This window comes from Trachurus trachurus (genome assembly GCF_905171665.1).
Source record: "Trachurus trachurus genome assembly, chromosome: 13".
NCBI lineage: Eukaryota > Metazoa > Chordata > Actinopteri > Carangiformes > Carangidae > Trachurus > Trachurus trachurus.
In genome coordinates this window covers 21,720,622-21,735,656 of record NC_139892.1, presented here as the reverse complement: position 1 = coordinate 21,735,656, position 15,035 = coordinate 21,720,622, and the positions used below count along the sequence as shown (strand labels likewise).

The 15,035-nt window shown below is 43.2% G+C and overlaps 1 protein-coding gene across 2 annotated transcripts in view; it reads left to right on the top strand.

The window, feature by feature from the left end:
- The window catches only part of lrch3 (leucine-rich repeats and calponin homology (CH) domain containing 3), a gene marked incomplete at its 5' end in the record, with an annotated part of 34,858 nt that overhangs the window by 6,136 nt on the left and 13,687 nt on the right, over positions 1-15,035 (top strand). Inside the window, 13 exons of one of the 2 annotated variants that reach the window (XM_083985193.1) lie at positions 2,808-2,952; positions 3,124-3,250; positions 4,051-4,156; positions 4,265-4,401; positions 4,499-4,587; positions 5,498-5,591; positions 5,798-5,903; positions 6,539-6,738; positions 7,338-7,393; positions 7,518-7,563; positions 7,658-7,783; positions 8,133-8,177; positions 9,600-9,653. In XM_083985193.1, coding sequence (XP_083841319.1) covers positions 2,808-2,952; positions 3,124-3,250; positions 4,051-4,156; positions 4,265-4,401; positions 4,499-4,587; positions 5,498-5,591; positions 5,798-5,903; positions 6,539-6,738; positions 7,338-7,393; positions 7,518-7,563; positions 7,658-7,783; positions 8,133-8,177; positions 9,600-9,653 — 1,331 coding nt within the window. The remainder of the gene's footprint in view (positions 1-2,807; positions 2,953-3,123; positions 3,251-4,050; positions 4,157-4,264; positions 4,402-4,498; positions 4,588-5,497; positions 5,592-5,797; positions 5,904-6,538; positions 6,739-7,337; positions 7,394-7,517; positions 7,564-7,657; positions 7,784-8,132; positions 8,178-9,599; positions 9,654-15,035) is intronic. The other variant, XM_083985194.1, reaches the window with a different exon arrangement.

The window sequence follows — 15,035 nt, the reverse complement described above, 5'->3', positions numbered from 1 at the left end:
AGGTATAACAGGTAGAGCTCACCTGGTAGAGCAGCTTGCACCATGAGCATGGACTATGTTCCAGTCTGGGATCGATTCCCAGTGTGGAGTTTTACGCTAAACGCGCTGAATCTGTAATTGTACAATGTCCAGCTGTCAGCGAGCGGTGGGTGGGGTGCGAGGAGGTGGCTGGGCGGGTGCAGAGCAGCGCAGTCTCCGCCCACCCTCCAGAGGTGCATTGCTAATGTGCATTGCTAATGAGCTGGTTTTAAAATGACCAAAAAGGGTCGCGGGAGGGGGACTTTAAGGCAATAATTCGGTTTTCTCAAGTGTCATGTAAACGACCTACTGACTGAGAAATCACTGCTCCACGACCTCGTTGGAGCACACACGTGTCTGAGAGACTGGTGCTGCTTGATGCTGCTGCACAAACTAAACAAAACATGTCAGTGAGAACAGCTTCATTGTGAATTCATCTGTATTAAATCCTGTGTGTGTGTGAGAGGAGCAGAGAGTGAAGGCGAGAGACGCCTGCGTTAAACTGATGATTCGGCGCAGGGAAATAGGATATATATGATCAGCTGATCAGTCTGTGTAATGGCATCCTCTGTGACCATGGCAACCACAGTGAGTGATCTGATTGGGTAATGACGCTTAAGGCAGAAGAAGGTTTGGATAAACAGGGTGTTGTTAGAGGGGTTGGTTTCTATTTTCAGACTCAGTCACAAGTTTGTCACAGTTATCGCTCTCTCACACACAGTGCTCTTTATTACCACATTTCTGTTGAGCCATGACGGAGTTCACAGGCTGAATGAAGAGGGGAACAGTGTGTTTATCTGTCCTGCTTCAGCTGCTGCCTGCTCTCATCCAGCTGTTCTCAGTGCAACATCTGCAAACAGCCTCAGTCCTCCACCTGCTGAGACTCGGTCAGAGCTGGTGGAGGCCAAACACAGAGCTGAAAGAGACGGAGCACCGACTACAGACACCACAGCACATGGATAGAAATTAGAAACTCTTAAAAAGCTCTCGTCCGTTTATTGATACCTCAGAAAGCAGAGTCAGACTCTTAGATCACGTCGCTGTGCCACAGTGGATGTGTGACTGGTCCTAACAGGAAGTCCTAAAGCGTCTCAGCAGCTGTGTGTGTGTGGACCAGTGGGTGTTTGAACAAGAGCGTCTGAGGTTCCTGTGTGTGGTTTGTGCATCTGTTGGCTAAAACCGCCGTCGGCCAAGGTGTGAGTGTCTATCGGATGTGGAGGAAGTGAAACAGAGCTGCCCCCACTACGACGTGAAAAGTCCCGTTTCCACATAGGAAGTTCCTGGTAAAAATGTAGGAGGGGGGTCCTGTACAGTGGACCCGTAGAGGATCCACCGGGCTCTTGAGGCAACGTTATCATTGTGCAGCTGTTTTGATCGTCGTGTAATCGTTGTGCGACAGTTTTTCTTTTTTAAGTATATTTTTGGGGGCTTTTGTTGCCTTTAATTGACAGGTTGGTTGAGAGGAGGCAGACAGAGGGGGAATGACGAGCAGCAAAGGGCCACACCATGTGGGATTCAAACCAGGCTGCAGAGAGGACTGTAGCCTCTGCACATGGGACCCTTACTCTACCCACTGAACTAAACGGCAGTCCTGACTGTTTTTCTTTTACTGTGTTTGTTGTTGTTGTTGTTGTTGTTGGTTTTAGTGCTGTCATTCCTGCTCTAGGCTGAAAATCACAGGACATGTCTGTTTATACAAGTCAGTAGGGCTGGGACGATACGCTTTTCTCCCGATTCGATTCTTCTACGATTTTTTGGATGGCGATTCGATTTAAATTGCGATTCTATGATATTGCCGATTCTCTCGATTTTTAGTCTGCATTTTTAACATTTATCTGCATACTCCATTATAAAGTGAACTTAAACCCTTTTCAAAACCTGTACTCTCTGTATGTAAAAAAGGCCAACAAATGCACATTGCACAATATTAAAAAATTTCAAAAAAAAAAAAAAAAATTCAAAAAAAAAAAATATATCGTCCAAAAAGATATCGCGATATTTATGTGAATCGATTTTTTCTCCCACCCCTACAAGTCAGCAGTGTAAAGCTCAAGCATGTGGGAGCCTCCTTTTATATTTAATAAGGGGTGGGAGATATCTGCCATTACACTATCCTATCCTAACCCCCCCAATATACAGTATTGGGTGAACAAAAATTTTAATGCAAATATAAATTGCAGACTGCTTGCTGCGCCAATATGCCGTCCCACGCACCTCGTCTGTTTGGGTTTTTTTTGGTGGACATCACCGGGCCTATAAAACATTCTCGGGGAAACACTGTATTTGTGTAGTATTATATATCATAAACAAGACATTACGGGTTACGGGGCGCGTTTGTGTTTTGGTGCCGCTGAGACAAGAGCCGGGACACCGGGTCGGCAGCACTGATCTTGCAAGATTGGTTGCAAGGTTGGCTACATGGAAGGCAGAGAGCCTCCATTCTCCCTGTAACAAGTTACAAGACATTTATTAAACCATCACAATTACTCCGAAGCTGTTTAATTAACGCAAAAATGTAGTTAAGCTACAAATCCTGCATAGTTCCTCTTTAAAACTGCATCACTGTAAACAAAACAACTCCAGAGACGTCACAGAGTCGGATACAAGACTGAAGCATCGCATGACCAAAACATTTCTCCTGCATGATATCTCTGGAGAGATAACATCACCATTACAGGCTCCGTTTAACTGTAGATCATACGACTTGATGACCTCCTCCCTCTGGGCTGGACGAGGCTCGCTGCAGTTCACACATCAGACTGTAACCTGATCTCTGTCTGTATGTCCAGATCTGTCTCGTAACCGTCTGTCGGAGCTTCCTCTGGAGGTCTGTCTCTTCGTGTCTCTGGAGAGTCTGAATCTTTACCAGAACTGTCTGAGGTCTCTGCCGGACAGTCTGCTCAACCTGCAGGCCCTCACCTACCTGAACCTCAGGTAACACACACTCTCTCAAACACACACACACACGTTGTTACCATCCTACGCTGAGTAAATATGATTGCTCACATTGTTCCCTCTCTCTCTTCTCTCTCCTTTGTCCGTCTTCTTTGTCTACCTGCCCCCCCCCCTCCCCCCCCCCTCCCTACCTGCCTCCCTCTCTCTCAGTCGTAACCAGCTGTCTGTCCTCCCCGTGGTGGTCTGCAGTCTCCCTCTGAAGGTTTTGATAGCCTGCAACAACAAACTGGTTTCTCTTCCAGAAGAACTGGGCCAGCTGAGACACCTGACTGAACTGGTCTGTGAACTGGATTATTGAGTCTGGGTTGGGCATGGGTTCATGTCACATTTCTGTATTGTCACAGATTCACTTTCCAAACCACTGTCTCTATGAAACTGCACAGAAAGTTGCCTATTTTTATTTAATACAAAGAACATATAGATAATCTTTTATTACGGACTCAGGTCCATTATATACTGTAAGGAAACACTTATTACTTAAGCTGTGTATGTTTGAGCTGAGAAATACACTCCTAAAATATGGTTATTTCCTGTGTTGTGCTTGATAATCAAGCAAATAGACAAATTAACTTACAATATAGGCTAACTCACAAATTGCAATATTTTCCACCATGATCGCAATCGCACAATTTTATCAAATCGTGCAGACCGCACACCTGTGATTATCATGTATTGGCTGGTTAATAGGATTATTATATCATATTTATATGTGTTATATATACTGTATTTATATTATATTATATTATAGGAATATAATATATTATATTATATTATATTGTATTATTATTCAGGCAGATGTTTTGGTGTAAACTAAATCTTAACATTTATAAAACATCAGGTTTAGGTCTCAGTAGCAACAAGAACATCTGATAACAGATAAATATATATTGATAAGGTGTGTTGATAAATCAGTATGTCTAAGGTCACAATCAGCTCTTAAATGATTAACTACAACACGTTACAGTAGTGAGTGGTGACAAATGTCTGTCATCTCAGTGTATCATCATGTTTGCTATCTGCTTTGATCGGTCATTGATTATCAGTTATTGAAGGATATATTGCCCCCCCCCCCCGCAGGATGTCAGCTGTAACGAGATCCAGACTTTACCGTCTCAGGTGGGTCAGCTGGAGGCTCTACGGGACCTGAACATCAGGAGGAACCACCTGGTCAGACTGCCCCCAGGTAAACACACATCACCCCACACACACAGAGAACCGCCTTAAACCAGTTAAGGTGGACTGTCAGTGGCTCAGGCAGAAGCTGATGCATCTGTGTTGGTGTTTTTTTTAGAGCTGGCCGAGCTCCCACTGGTGCGCCTGGACTTCTCCTGTAACAAAGTGACCTCCATCCCCGTCTGTTACCGACAACTCACACAGCTACAGACCATCGTCCTCGACAACAACCCTCTGCAGACCCCACCTGCTCAGGTACGGTGTGACGTCATCGTCCTGCTGTCTGTCTGTCTGGATTCAGCTGAAGACTCTGCCGCTCACTGCTCTCACCACTCTCTGTTTCTGTGTGTAGATTTGTATTAAAGGGAAAGTCCATATATTTAAATACCTGAACCTGGAGGCCAGTAAGACGACCCCTGATGCCCCCGCCTTCAGCTCCTGGTCTGTACTCAACACACACACACACACGTCACATTAGTGTTTAACATCTGTCGTCTTCAGTAACTGGAGAAATTGGAAGTTGATTTATTGATCAGAAAAAAGACAGAAACATACAGTGTGAATTATCATTAATTACTGAACAATGATGCTCTGTTTTTTATCATTGTAAACTGACTATTTGGTCACAGAGTTGAAACCTGTCACAGTTAGGGATGTCACAATTATAGATTTTCTTCGTGCGATTATTGTCAGGGTATTACGATTATCACAATAATTATCAATACATTTTACAACACTATGAATGTGTAAAATCAAATATAGTCAAAATATAATTACATTACTAATCTCTTAATATAGGACCAGTTATTAATCCCCCAGGGGAAGTGTTTGAAATATTTAAGTCATTATTTGTCCTCTATACCAAATGTTTGAGTTTATTTTAATAATTTTTTTAAATTACAAATGACTGGAGAACATTTAAATTCCCACTAATTCAGTGTTACATTAGAGAAATGGACCAGTATCTGTGCATTCACCTTTACTTTGGTGCACATCTGACGATATGGTTCCGAGTTCGACATAATCTTTTTGGGAAAGTGACGGTATTTAGGAATCTTTACGATCAATTAATTGTGGCGTTTAATACCGCGATTAATTGTGAAAACAAGTAATCGTGACATCCATAGTCACAGTCAGTGTCAGACCCACTCAGGGTGGGTTTGCTGTTGCGAATGTTGCAGTGACAAACAGACAAATTAAACTCGGTACCTGTAGAATAAACCAGCCTAGCCTGGAAACCACATGAGCTTCACAATAAAAGCCTCAGTTATTCCCTCTGTTGAAAGGCTTTAATCATGACAAGAAGTGATGAGGATGTCTCCGGTTAACGTGAACTAACTGTGTGTGTCAGTGTTGATGAGCTGTACCCCGGTCGACCATACGGAGCACTGGATTCAGGCTTCAACAGCGTTGACAGTGGAGACAAGAGGTGGTCAGGGAACGAGGTGAGACACACACACACACACACACACACACACACACACACACACACACACACACACACACACACACACACACACACACACACACACACACACACACACACACACACACACACACACACACACACACACACACACACACACACACACAGGCATCCCTTCTCTTTTTCCTGTGTGTGCTCGACCTGACTTCCTGTCTGCTTGCTCAGCCCACAGAGGAGCTGTCGGAGCTGCCACAGAGAGTGGCTGAGATCAGCAGAGAGCAGCGACTGAGAGCGGCAGGGGGAGCAGGACCACTACTGTCTAATGGCACACGTAAGTCCGTCTCTGTTCTCAGATCAGTTTGGACCCGAGTCTCTGTTCAGTGGAAGTTTTACCATCTGGAAAAGTCCACCTAGATTTTAAAAAAGCTTTTAATTTTCCTTCAGTATCACAGTGACCCTGTGACAGTTGGTGAACATTATAGGTCGCTGCAGACAGGAGCTGGTTCAGCTGCTGGTAATCAGACTGTGTGATGTCAGGGAAATAGAGACAGGCGCCAGTTGTAGCTCACAGCGACGCACAAATTAATTTAAAGCAGGATTACCCCAGAAGAAAAGTAAACAAAAGATCCAATAATATAAGTGTTTATCTTGTTCTGTCAGTGAATTATTTGACACTGTCACTCATACTCTGATATTTACTGTGATGAAAACTTGACCACTTTGTGATTGAAACTCCTCCCATAACTTTTAAAATACTGATATGAAGCTGTTCAGTAATGAGGCTGCAGTAACTCCAGGTTTAACTCGTGGTTTTCAGTCCTATGATGGTGGTTCACTTGTTTTATGGATGAGTCATCTTGATGATGGATGCTGAACTTTTAACCTGCTCCAGTGCAGGTTTCTATTTACACTTCCCTGATGATTTGATTGATGGTCTCCTGCTGGCTCTGTTTCACTGTTCATCAGACGTAGAGCTGGAGCAGATAGACTTTATAGACAGCTGCGTGGGGGAGGACGAGGAGGAGGAGGGGAGGAGTCGAGGAGGAGGAGGAGGAGGCGGCGGAGGAGGAGGAGGAGGAGGAGGAGGAGGTGGAGGAGGAGGTGGGGACAGCGCCAGCCTGAGCTCTCAGTTCATGGCCTACATCGAGAAACGCATCACCAGAGAGGTAGGAGCGCCGCCCGCCAGGAATCACACCTGAACCTGTCTGATCAAAGACACTACAGGCCTTGAAGCCCAGTTCCGATTTGTTGCCTATATCCGATCTTTTCATCCGTCTGTTTACATGTTCTGTTGAAGTGACACATGATATCTGCATTTACATTTCAGGTAAACAACCACACTGTCATCAATATGCGCTATTGATACATTATTGATGACGTACGACTCACATTGCCAGCGAATATCCGATCTGTCTGTTCAGACTGCAGATGCATTGGCGGAAATCCGATTTGTATCTGATTTATTTCCACTTATAACGGGGACCTGAATCCGATCTGACACTATCTGATATCACCCGTTTTTTTCCCCATTTACACGTTCATGTTACAGATCCGATCTGAGAAAATCGGAATTGGGCCACTTGAGCCATGTAGTGTAAAGACAGCCAGCGTGTGTCAGAGTGAATGATGGACTGTGTCAGTCAGAGCAGCAGGTGGATCTTGATCACCTGAGTCTGGTTCCAGCCTCCACCTGTGCAGGTGTAAGATGAAAACTGCTCTCACTTTATTTTGTAAAAACCTTGAGTGAATTCCTGTCTGTGTCCAGGGTTCTCCAGTGAAAACCAACTCATCCAGGACAGAGGACACAAGGAGGCACAACAGGTACACACACACACACACACACACACACACACACACACACACACACACACACACACACACACACACACACACACAGTGACTGAAGCTGTGTGCTGGAGCTCTAACAGTCCTGTCTGTTTGTCAGGAGTGTGGTTGACGGAGTCACGCTACCCTCCACCGCCCAAAATCAGGTAACACCTCCTCCTGCTCTCTGACATGAACCTGAAGTGACACAAACTATTGTTGCTGACTGTCTCCCCCTCTGTCTCCCCCTCTGTGTCTCAGCGGGCTGCCGGCCCAGGAGGAGTGGAGAGGATGAGGAGGGAGGCTCAGCTTGCCGCTCTGAGGTACGACGAGGAGAGACAGAAGACCCGTTCCCTGCAGAGATGCAACGTCGCCAGTTACACCAAGGTAACGCCAGTTCCACACCAGTACTCTGTGCTCTAGTCTTTGATCACATAGTTCAGGTTCAGCTGCTTGTTTTTATATTTAAATTGCTTTGGTTTCGTGATTAAAAAACACCAGAACATCTGTTGGAGTTATTCACCATTAGACTCGAGCCTGATCAGTAAGCTGTTGATTTTGCATCAGAACATCTTTACTGAAACCAAACTGCCATGAAATGGCGCCCAGCTAAATGAAACTGTATGCATCCTGCTGTGTTTCACAATAAAAGCCCCTCCAGGGAAGGGATAATACAGACTCATAATGAACGGACACGGTCACAACATGAACTGACTCTGACTCTGTTGTTTTTCAGCATAAAGCAGCTCAGAGTCCAACAAAGACCAGTCCAGACAGTGAGGTGAGTCTGTCTGTCTTTGTGTGTTTTGTGTGGTTGTCGTTTTGCATTGTTACAGAAGTATTTCCTCTTCTACACATAGCCCCCTCCACCGCTGTACCACAGGTACATGATCAGTTCAGCAGAGGCCTCAGTACGCACCAAAAAAACTCAGATGCACGTGCAGGACTCCATGAACATTTTGTTTGTACGGGGCCATTTCACATGGGGTTAGGCACACATGCACACATATCACACTTCACCCTCTCTGCCCTCAGTGAAACATGCTCTGTTAAGAACCAGTGAAAGTGAAAGTCGGCCAAAAACACGCCAAAGACAATTCAGTGAGTACAAGGAGGGGGGGGGGGGGGGGGGGGTGTTGGTTTCAGAGGCAGAGTCCAGTAACGGTAGTATTGTGCTCTTTGTCCTCCGTCATTGTCATTGTGAAGGAGCTTGTTTATGTGGATCATTCGTCAACTAAATTCACTTTCTCTTGATTGAAATGTTTACTGTAGTAATTTAGTTTGTTGCATCAGCCGCTCCCAAACCGCAGCCCATGATATATAAGAAGTAAAGGGTGTGATGAGATCTCATAAGATCAAAACGTGGCGATATTTCCCTTTTTAAGTGAAAAGCTGTCTTGCGGGCACAGGGCAGGTGGTCCGCGGATCGGTTGATGACAAAACACTGGCTCACCACTCCAGCTGAATAAACGGGCAATAAAATAAATAAATAAATACAACTCTGCTCTTATCTGCTACCTCTGCTACCTCTGTCTTTTCAACTGCAGGAGACATAGTGAGCATGTCCACAAAATGTGGACATGCTCATATTCTATTACCATACCTTAGGCTGTGTAGTTGTAGCATGTTGTCAGTGTCATGCTTGAAAAAAAAAAGAGTCAGTCTAAAAAAAAAAGAAATGTTTAGTTTATTTTTTTATAATTTTTTGTTTTAGTCTCAATTTGTGGAAAGACGTTCAACAGTTGAAAGCTCATGCTTAGGTAATGCATTAAAAGTTATAAAACATTTCAAAATGCAGTTGCATTGTTTTGTGACTTGGATTAAATAAAAAAGTCTGTTTGTCCAGTCAGATATTTTGTAATGGTAGTTTTTTCTTAAAAGTAATGTTAAAATATTGTCTTGTCTCGTTCTCGTGAACCCAATATCGTGTATCGTCTTGTCTCGTGAGCTGAGCGATCGTCACACCCCTAATAAGAAGTGATGACAATCAGAATCAACAAAGTTGGATATTTGACCTCTGGTTTTTTCTCTCATTTTAAATGTAGCCCCGTGGTTTAAGTGTTAGCTTACCCCCCCCCCCCCCCCCCCCCCCCCCCCCGCCCTCTGTTTAGACCAGCCCCTTCATCACCACACCTGGTCACCAGCACATCACATCTGTCTGTGTTTGTTAATGTGTCTTTGATGTGTGTGTGTGTGTGTTCAGACTGTCTACCCCTCCAGACGCTCCACCCACACCGACGACTCTGCACTCTTCATGGTAAGAGTTTGCGCCCCCCCCCCCCCCCCCCCCCATCAATATACTAACTGACCTCTAAAATAAAAGCTTCTTCATGAGTTTAGAACCAGCTGACCTGAATCATTCAGATTTGTTTCATCGCCACAGATGTCAAAAAGTACTTCACTCTTTTTCTTCCTTTTCTTTTTTTAATTGTTTATAATAAAAGCCACTGTAGTGTACCTCTTCCCCTCACATTTTCAGAATAATTCATTCAAACGGAGAACCCTCCACCTCTGACCCCTTATTTCAGATTAACCCAGCAACTTGCTCACCCACTGATTTCAGTCAAGGACAATTATTCCTAACCAAGGGCACCAGGGTTCAAGTACTTCTACAATTACTTGAGGATATGTGGAAAGATTAGATAAATTATATTTACCATGTGAGCACAGATTGATCTCTCATTGTCAACTGGATCAGATCCTTTAGCTTGTGTTGAGGGTTAGTTTATGTGGTGACCTCTGACCTCTTGCTCTCCTGGTCCCTGGTATCAGACCTTTACCTCCACCACACAGTGAGCATGTTGATGTTACACACATCTGACTGATTCTGGCTCTGCTGCTGTTTTCTAATAATAATAAGCATGTGACATCACAGGCTCCTCTTTAATCCGACCCCCCCCCCCCCCCCCCCCCCGGTTCACTCACACTGAGGACTCAACACACCGACCCCCTGTCAGTCCATGGTCACTCACCTGTCCCCTGTCTTCCTGTCGTCGTAGTCCTGCCTGCCACTGTCCTCCCTCACACTCTCCGCTGTCTAAACTAGACCGTTGTTCACCCGTCGTACAGTTTTCCTCATCAGTTCACACCTGTAACCTCCTACAGGTGAACTGTGACGCTGTCTTTGATGTCTGTGTCCACTCCGAACTGTGACATAAATGAGAGGTTCACACGGATCTGTCTGTCTGTCTGTCTGTCTGTCTGTCTGTCTGACTGTCTGAATCTGTCTCTGTCTGAATCTGAATCTGTCTGAATCTGAATCTGTCTGAATCTGTCTGTATCTGTCTGTATCTGTCTGTCTGAATCTGTCTCTGTCTGAATCTGTCTCTGTCTGAATCTGAATCTGTCTGAATCTGTCTGAATCTGTCTGAATCTGAATCTGTCTGAATCTGTCTGAATCTGAATCTGTCTGAATCTGAATCTGTCTCTGTCTGAATCTGTCTGAATCTGTCTGAATCTGAATCTGTCTGAATCTGAATCTGTCTCTGTCTGAATCTGAATCTGTCTGAATCTGTCTCTGTCTGAATCTGTCTGAATCTGAATCTGTCTGAATCTGAATCTGTCTGAATCTGTCTGAATCTGAATCTGTCTGAATCTGAATCTGTCTGAATCTGAATCTGTCTGTCTCTGTCTGAATCTGTCTGAATCTGAATCTGTCTCTGTCTGAATCTGTCTGAATCTGTCTGAATCTGAATATGTCTGAATCTGTCTGTCTGAATCTGTCTCTGTCTGAATCTGAATCTGTCTGAATCTGAATCTGTCTGAATCTGTCTGAATCTGAATCTGTCTGAATCTGAATCTGTCTGAATCTGAATCTGTCTGAATCTGTCTGTATCTGTCTGTCTGAATCTGTCTCTGTCTGAATCTGAATCTGTCTGAATCTGAATCTGTCTGAATCTGTCTGAATCTGAATCTGTCTGAATCTGTCTCTGTCTGAATCTGAATCTGTCTGAATCTGTCTCTGTCTGAATCTGTCTGAATCTGAATCTGTCTGAATCTGAATCTGTCTGAATCTGAATCTGTCTGAATCTGAATCTGTCTGAATCTGTCTGAATCTGTCTGAATCTGTCTGAATCTGAATCTGTCTCTGTCTGAATCTGTCTGAATCTGAATCTGTCTCTGTCTGAATCTGTCTGAATCTGAATCTGTCTGAATCTGTCTGAATCTGTCTGTCTGAATCTGTTTGTCTGAATCTGTCTGAATCTGAATCTGTCTGAATCTGTCTGAATCTGTCTGTCTGAATCTGTCTGAATCTGTCTCTGTCTGAATCTGAATCTGTCTCTGTCTGAATCTGTTTGTCTGAATCTGTCTGAATCTGAATCTGTTTGTCTGAATCTGTCTGAATCTGAATCTGTTTGTCTGTCTCTGTCTGAATCTGAATCTGTCTGAATCTGTCTGAATCTGTCTGAATCTGAATCTGTCTGAATCTGAATCTGTCTGAATCTGTCTCTGTCTGAATCTGTCTGAATCTGTCTGAATCTGTTTGTCTGAATCTGTCTGAATCTGTCTCTGTCTGAATCTGAATCTGTCTGAATCTGAATCTGTCTGAATCTGTCTCTGTCTGAATCTGTCTCTGTCTGAATCTGTCTGAATCTGAATCTGTCTGAATCTGTCTGAATCTGAATCTGTCTGAATCTGTCTCTGTCTGAATCTGTCTGAATCTGAATCTGAATCTATCTGAATCTGTCTCTGACTGAATCTGTCTGAATCTGAATCTGTCTGAATCTCAATCTGTCTGAATCTCAATCTGTCTGAATCTGTCTGAATCTGAATCTGTCTGAATCTGTTTGAATCTGTCTCTGTCTGAATCTGTCTCTGTCTGAATCTGTCTGAATCTGAATCTGTCTGAATCTGTCTGAATCTGTCTCTGTCTGAATCTGTCTGAATCTGTTTGTCTGAATCTGTCTGAATCTGAATCTGTCTGAATCTGTCTCTGTCTGAATCTGTTTGTCTGAATCTGTCTGAATCTGTTTGTCTGAATCTGTCTGAATCTGTTTGTCTGAATCTGTCTCTGTCTGAATCTGTCTCTGTCTGAATCTGTCTGAATCTGTCTCTGTCTGAATCTGAATCTGTCTGAATCTGTCTCTGTCTGAATCTGTCTGAATCTGAATCTGTCTGAATCTGTCTGAATCTGTCTGAATCTGAATCTGTCTGAATCTGTCTGAATCTGTCTGAATCTGAATCTGTCTCTGTCTGAATCTGAATCTGTCTGAATCTGAATCTGTCTGAATCTGTCTGTCTGAATCTGAATCTGTCTGAATCTGTCTGAATCTGAATCTGTCTGAATTTGTCTGAATCTGTCTGTCTGAATCTGTCTCTGTCTGAATCTGTCTGAATCTGAATCTGTCTGAATTTGTCTGAATCTGTCTCTGTCTGAATCTGTCTGAATCTGTCTGAATCTGAATCTGTCTGAATCTGTCTGAATCTGTTTGTCTGAATCTGTCACTGTCTGTCTCTGTCTGAATCTGAATCTATCTGAATTTGTCTGAATCTGTCTCTGTCTGAATCTGAATCTGTCTGAATCTGTCTGAATCTGAATCTGTCTGAATCTGTCTGAATCTGTCTCTGTCTGAATCTGAATCTGTCTGAATCTGTCTCTGTCTGAATCTGTCTGAATCTGAATCTGTCTGAATCTGTCTCTGTCTGAATCTGAATCTGTCTGAATCTGTCTGAATCTGTCTGAATCTGAATCTGTCTGAATCTGTCTGAATCTGAATCTGTCTGAATCTGAATCTGTCTCTGTCTGAATCTGTCTGAATCTGTCTGAATCTGTCTCTGTCTGAATCTGTCTGAATCTGAATCTGTCTGAATCTGAATCTGTCTCTGTCTGAATCTGAATCTGTCTGAATCTGAATCTGTCTGAATCTGTCTCTGTCTGAATCTGTCTGAATCTGAATCTGTCTGAATCTGAATCTGTCTGAATCTGTCTGAATCTGAATCTGTCTGAATCTGAATCTGTCTGAATCTGAATCTGTCTGTCTCTGTCTGAATCTGTCTGAATCTGAATCTGTCTCTGTCTGAATCTGTCTGAATCTGTCTGAATCTGAATATGTCTGAATCTGTCTGTCTGAATCTGTCTCTGTCTGAATCTGAATCTGTCTGAATCTGAATCTGTCTGAATCTGTCTGAATCTGAATCTGTCTGAATCTGAATCTGTCTGAATCTGAATCTGTCTGAATCTGTCTGTATCTGTCTGTCTGAATCTGTCTCTGTCTGAATCTGAATCTGTCTGAATCTGAATCTGTCTGAATCTGTCTGAATCTGAATCTGTCTGAATCTGTCTCTGTCTGAATCTGAATCTGTCTGAATCTGTCTCTGTCTGAATCTGTCTGAATCTGAATCTGTCTGAATCTGAATCTGTCTGAATCTGAATCTGTCTGAATCTGAATCTGTCTGAATCTGTCTGAATCTGTCTGAATCTGAATCTGTCTCTGTCTGAATCTGTCTGAATCTGAATCTGTCTCTGTCTGAATCTGTCTGAATCTGAATCTGTCTGAATCTGTCTGAATCTGTCTGTCTGAATCTGTTTGTCTGAATCTGTCTGAATCTGAATCTGTCTGAATCTGTCTGAATCTGTCTGTCTGAATCTGTCTGAATCTGTCTCTGTCTGAATCTGAATCTGTCTCTGTCTGAATCTGTTTGTCTGAATCTGTCTGAATCTGTTTGTCTGAATCTGTCTGAATCTGAATCTGTTTGTCTGAATCTGTCTGAATCTGAATCTGTTTGTCTGTCTCTGTCTGAATCTGAATCTGTCTGAATCTGTCTGAATCTGTCTGAATCTGAATCTGTCTGAATCTGTCTCTGTCTGAATCTGTCTGAATCTGTCTGAATCTGTTTGTCTGAATCTGTCTGAATCTGTCTCTGTCTGAATCTGAATCTGTCTGAATCTGAATCTGTCTGAATCTGTCTCTGTCTGAATCTGTCTCTGTCTGAATCTGTCTGAATCTGAATCTGTCTGAATCTGTCTGAATCTGAATCTGTCTGAATCTGTCTCTGTCTGAATCTGTCTGAATCTGAATCTGAATCTATCTGAATCTGTCTCTGACTGAATCTGTCTGAATCTGAATCTGTCTGAATCTCAATCTGTCTGAATCTGTCTCTGTCTGAATCTGTCTGAATCTGAATCTGTCTGAATCTGTTTGAATCTGTCTCTGTCTGAATCTGTCTCTGTCTGAATCTGTCTGAATCTGAATCTGTCTGAATCTGTCTGAATCTGTCTCTGTCTGAATCTGTCTGAATCTGTTTGTCTGAATCTGTCTGAATCTGAATCTGTCTGAATCTGTCTCTGTCTGAATCTGTTTGTCTGAATCTGTCTGAATCTGTTTGTCTGAATCTGTTTGTCTGAATCTGTCTCTGTCTGAATCTGTCTGAATCTGTCTCTGTCTGAATCTGAATCTGTCTGAATCTGTCTCTGTCTGAATCTGTCTGAATCTGAATCTGTCTGAATCTGTCTGAATCTGTCTGAATCTGAATCTGTCTGAATCTGTCTGAATCTGTCTGAATCTGAATCTGTCTTTGTCTGAATCTGAATCTGTCTGAATCTGAATCTGTCTGAATCTGTCTGTCTGAATCTGTCTCTGTCTGAATCTGTCTGAATCTGAATCTGTCTGAATTTGTCTGAATCTGTCTCTGTCTGAAT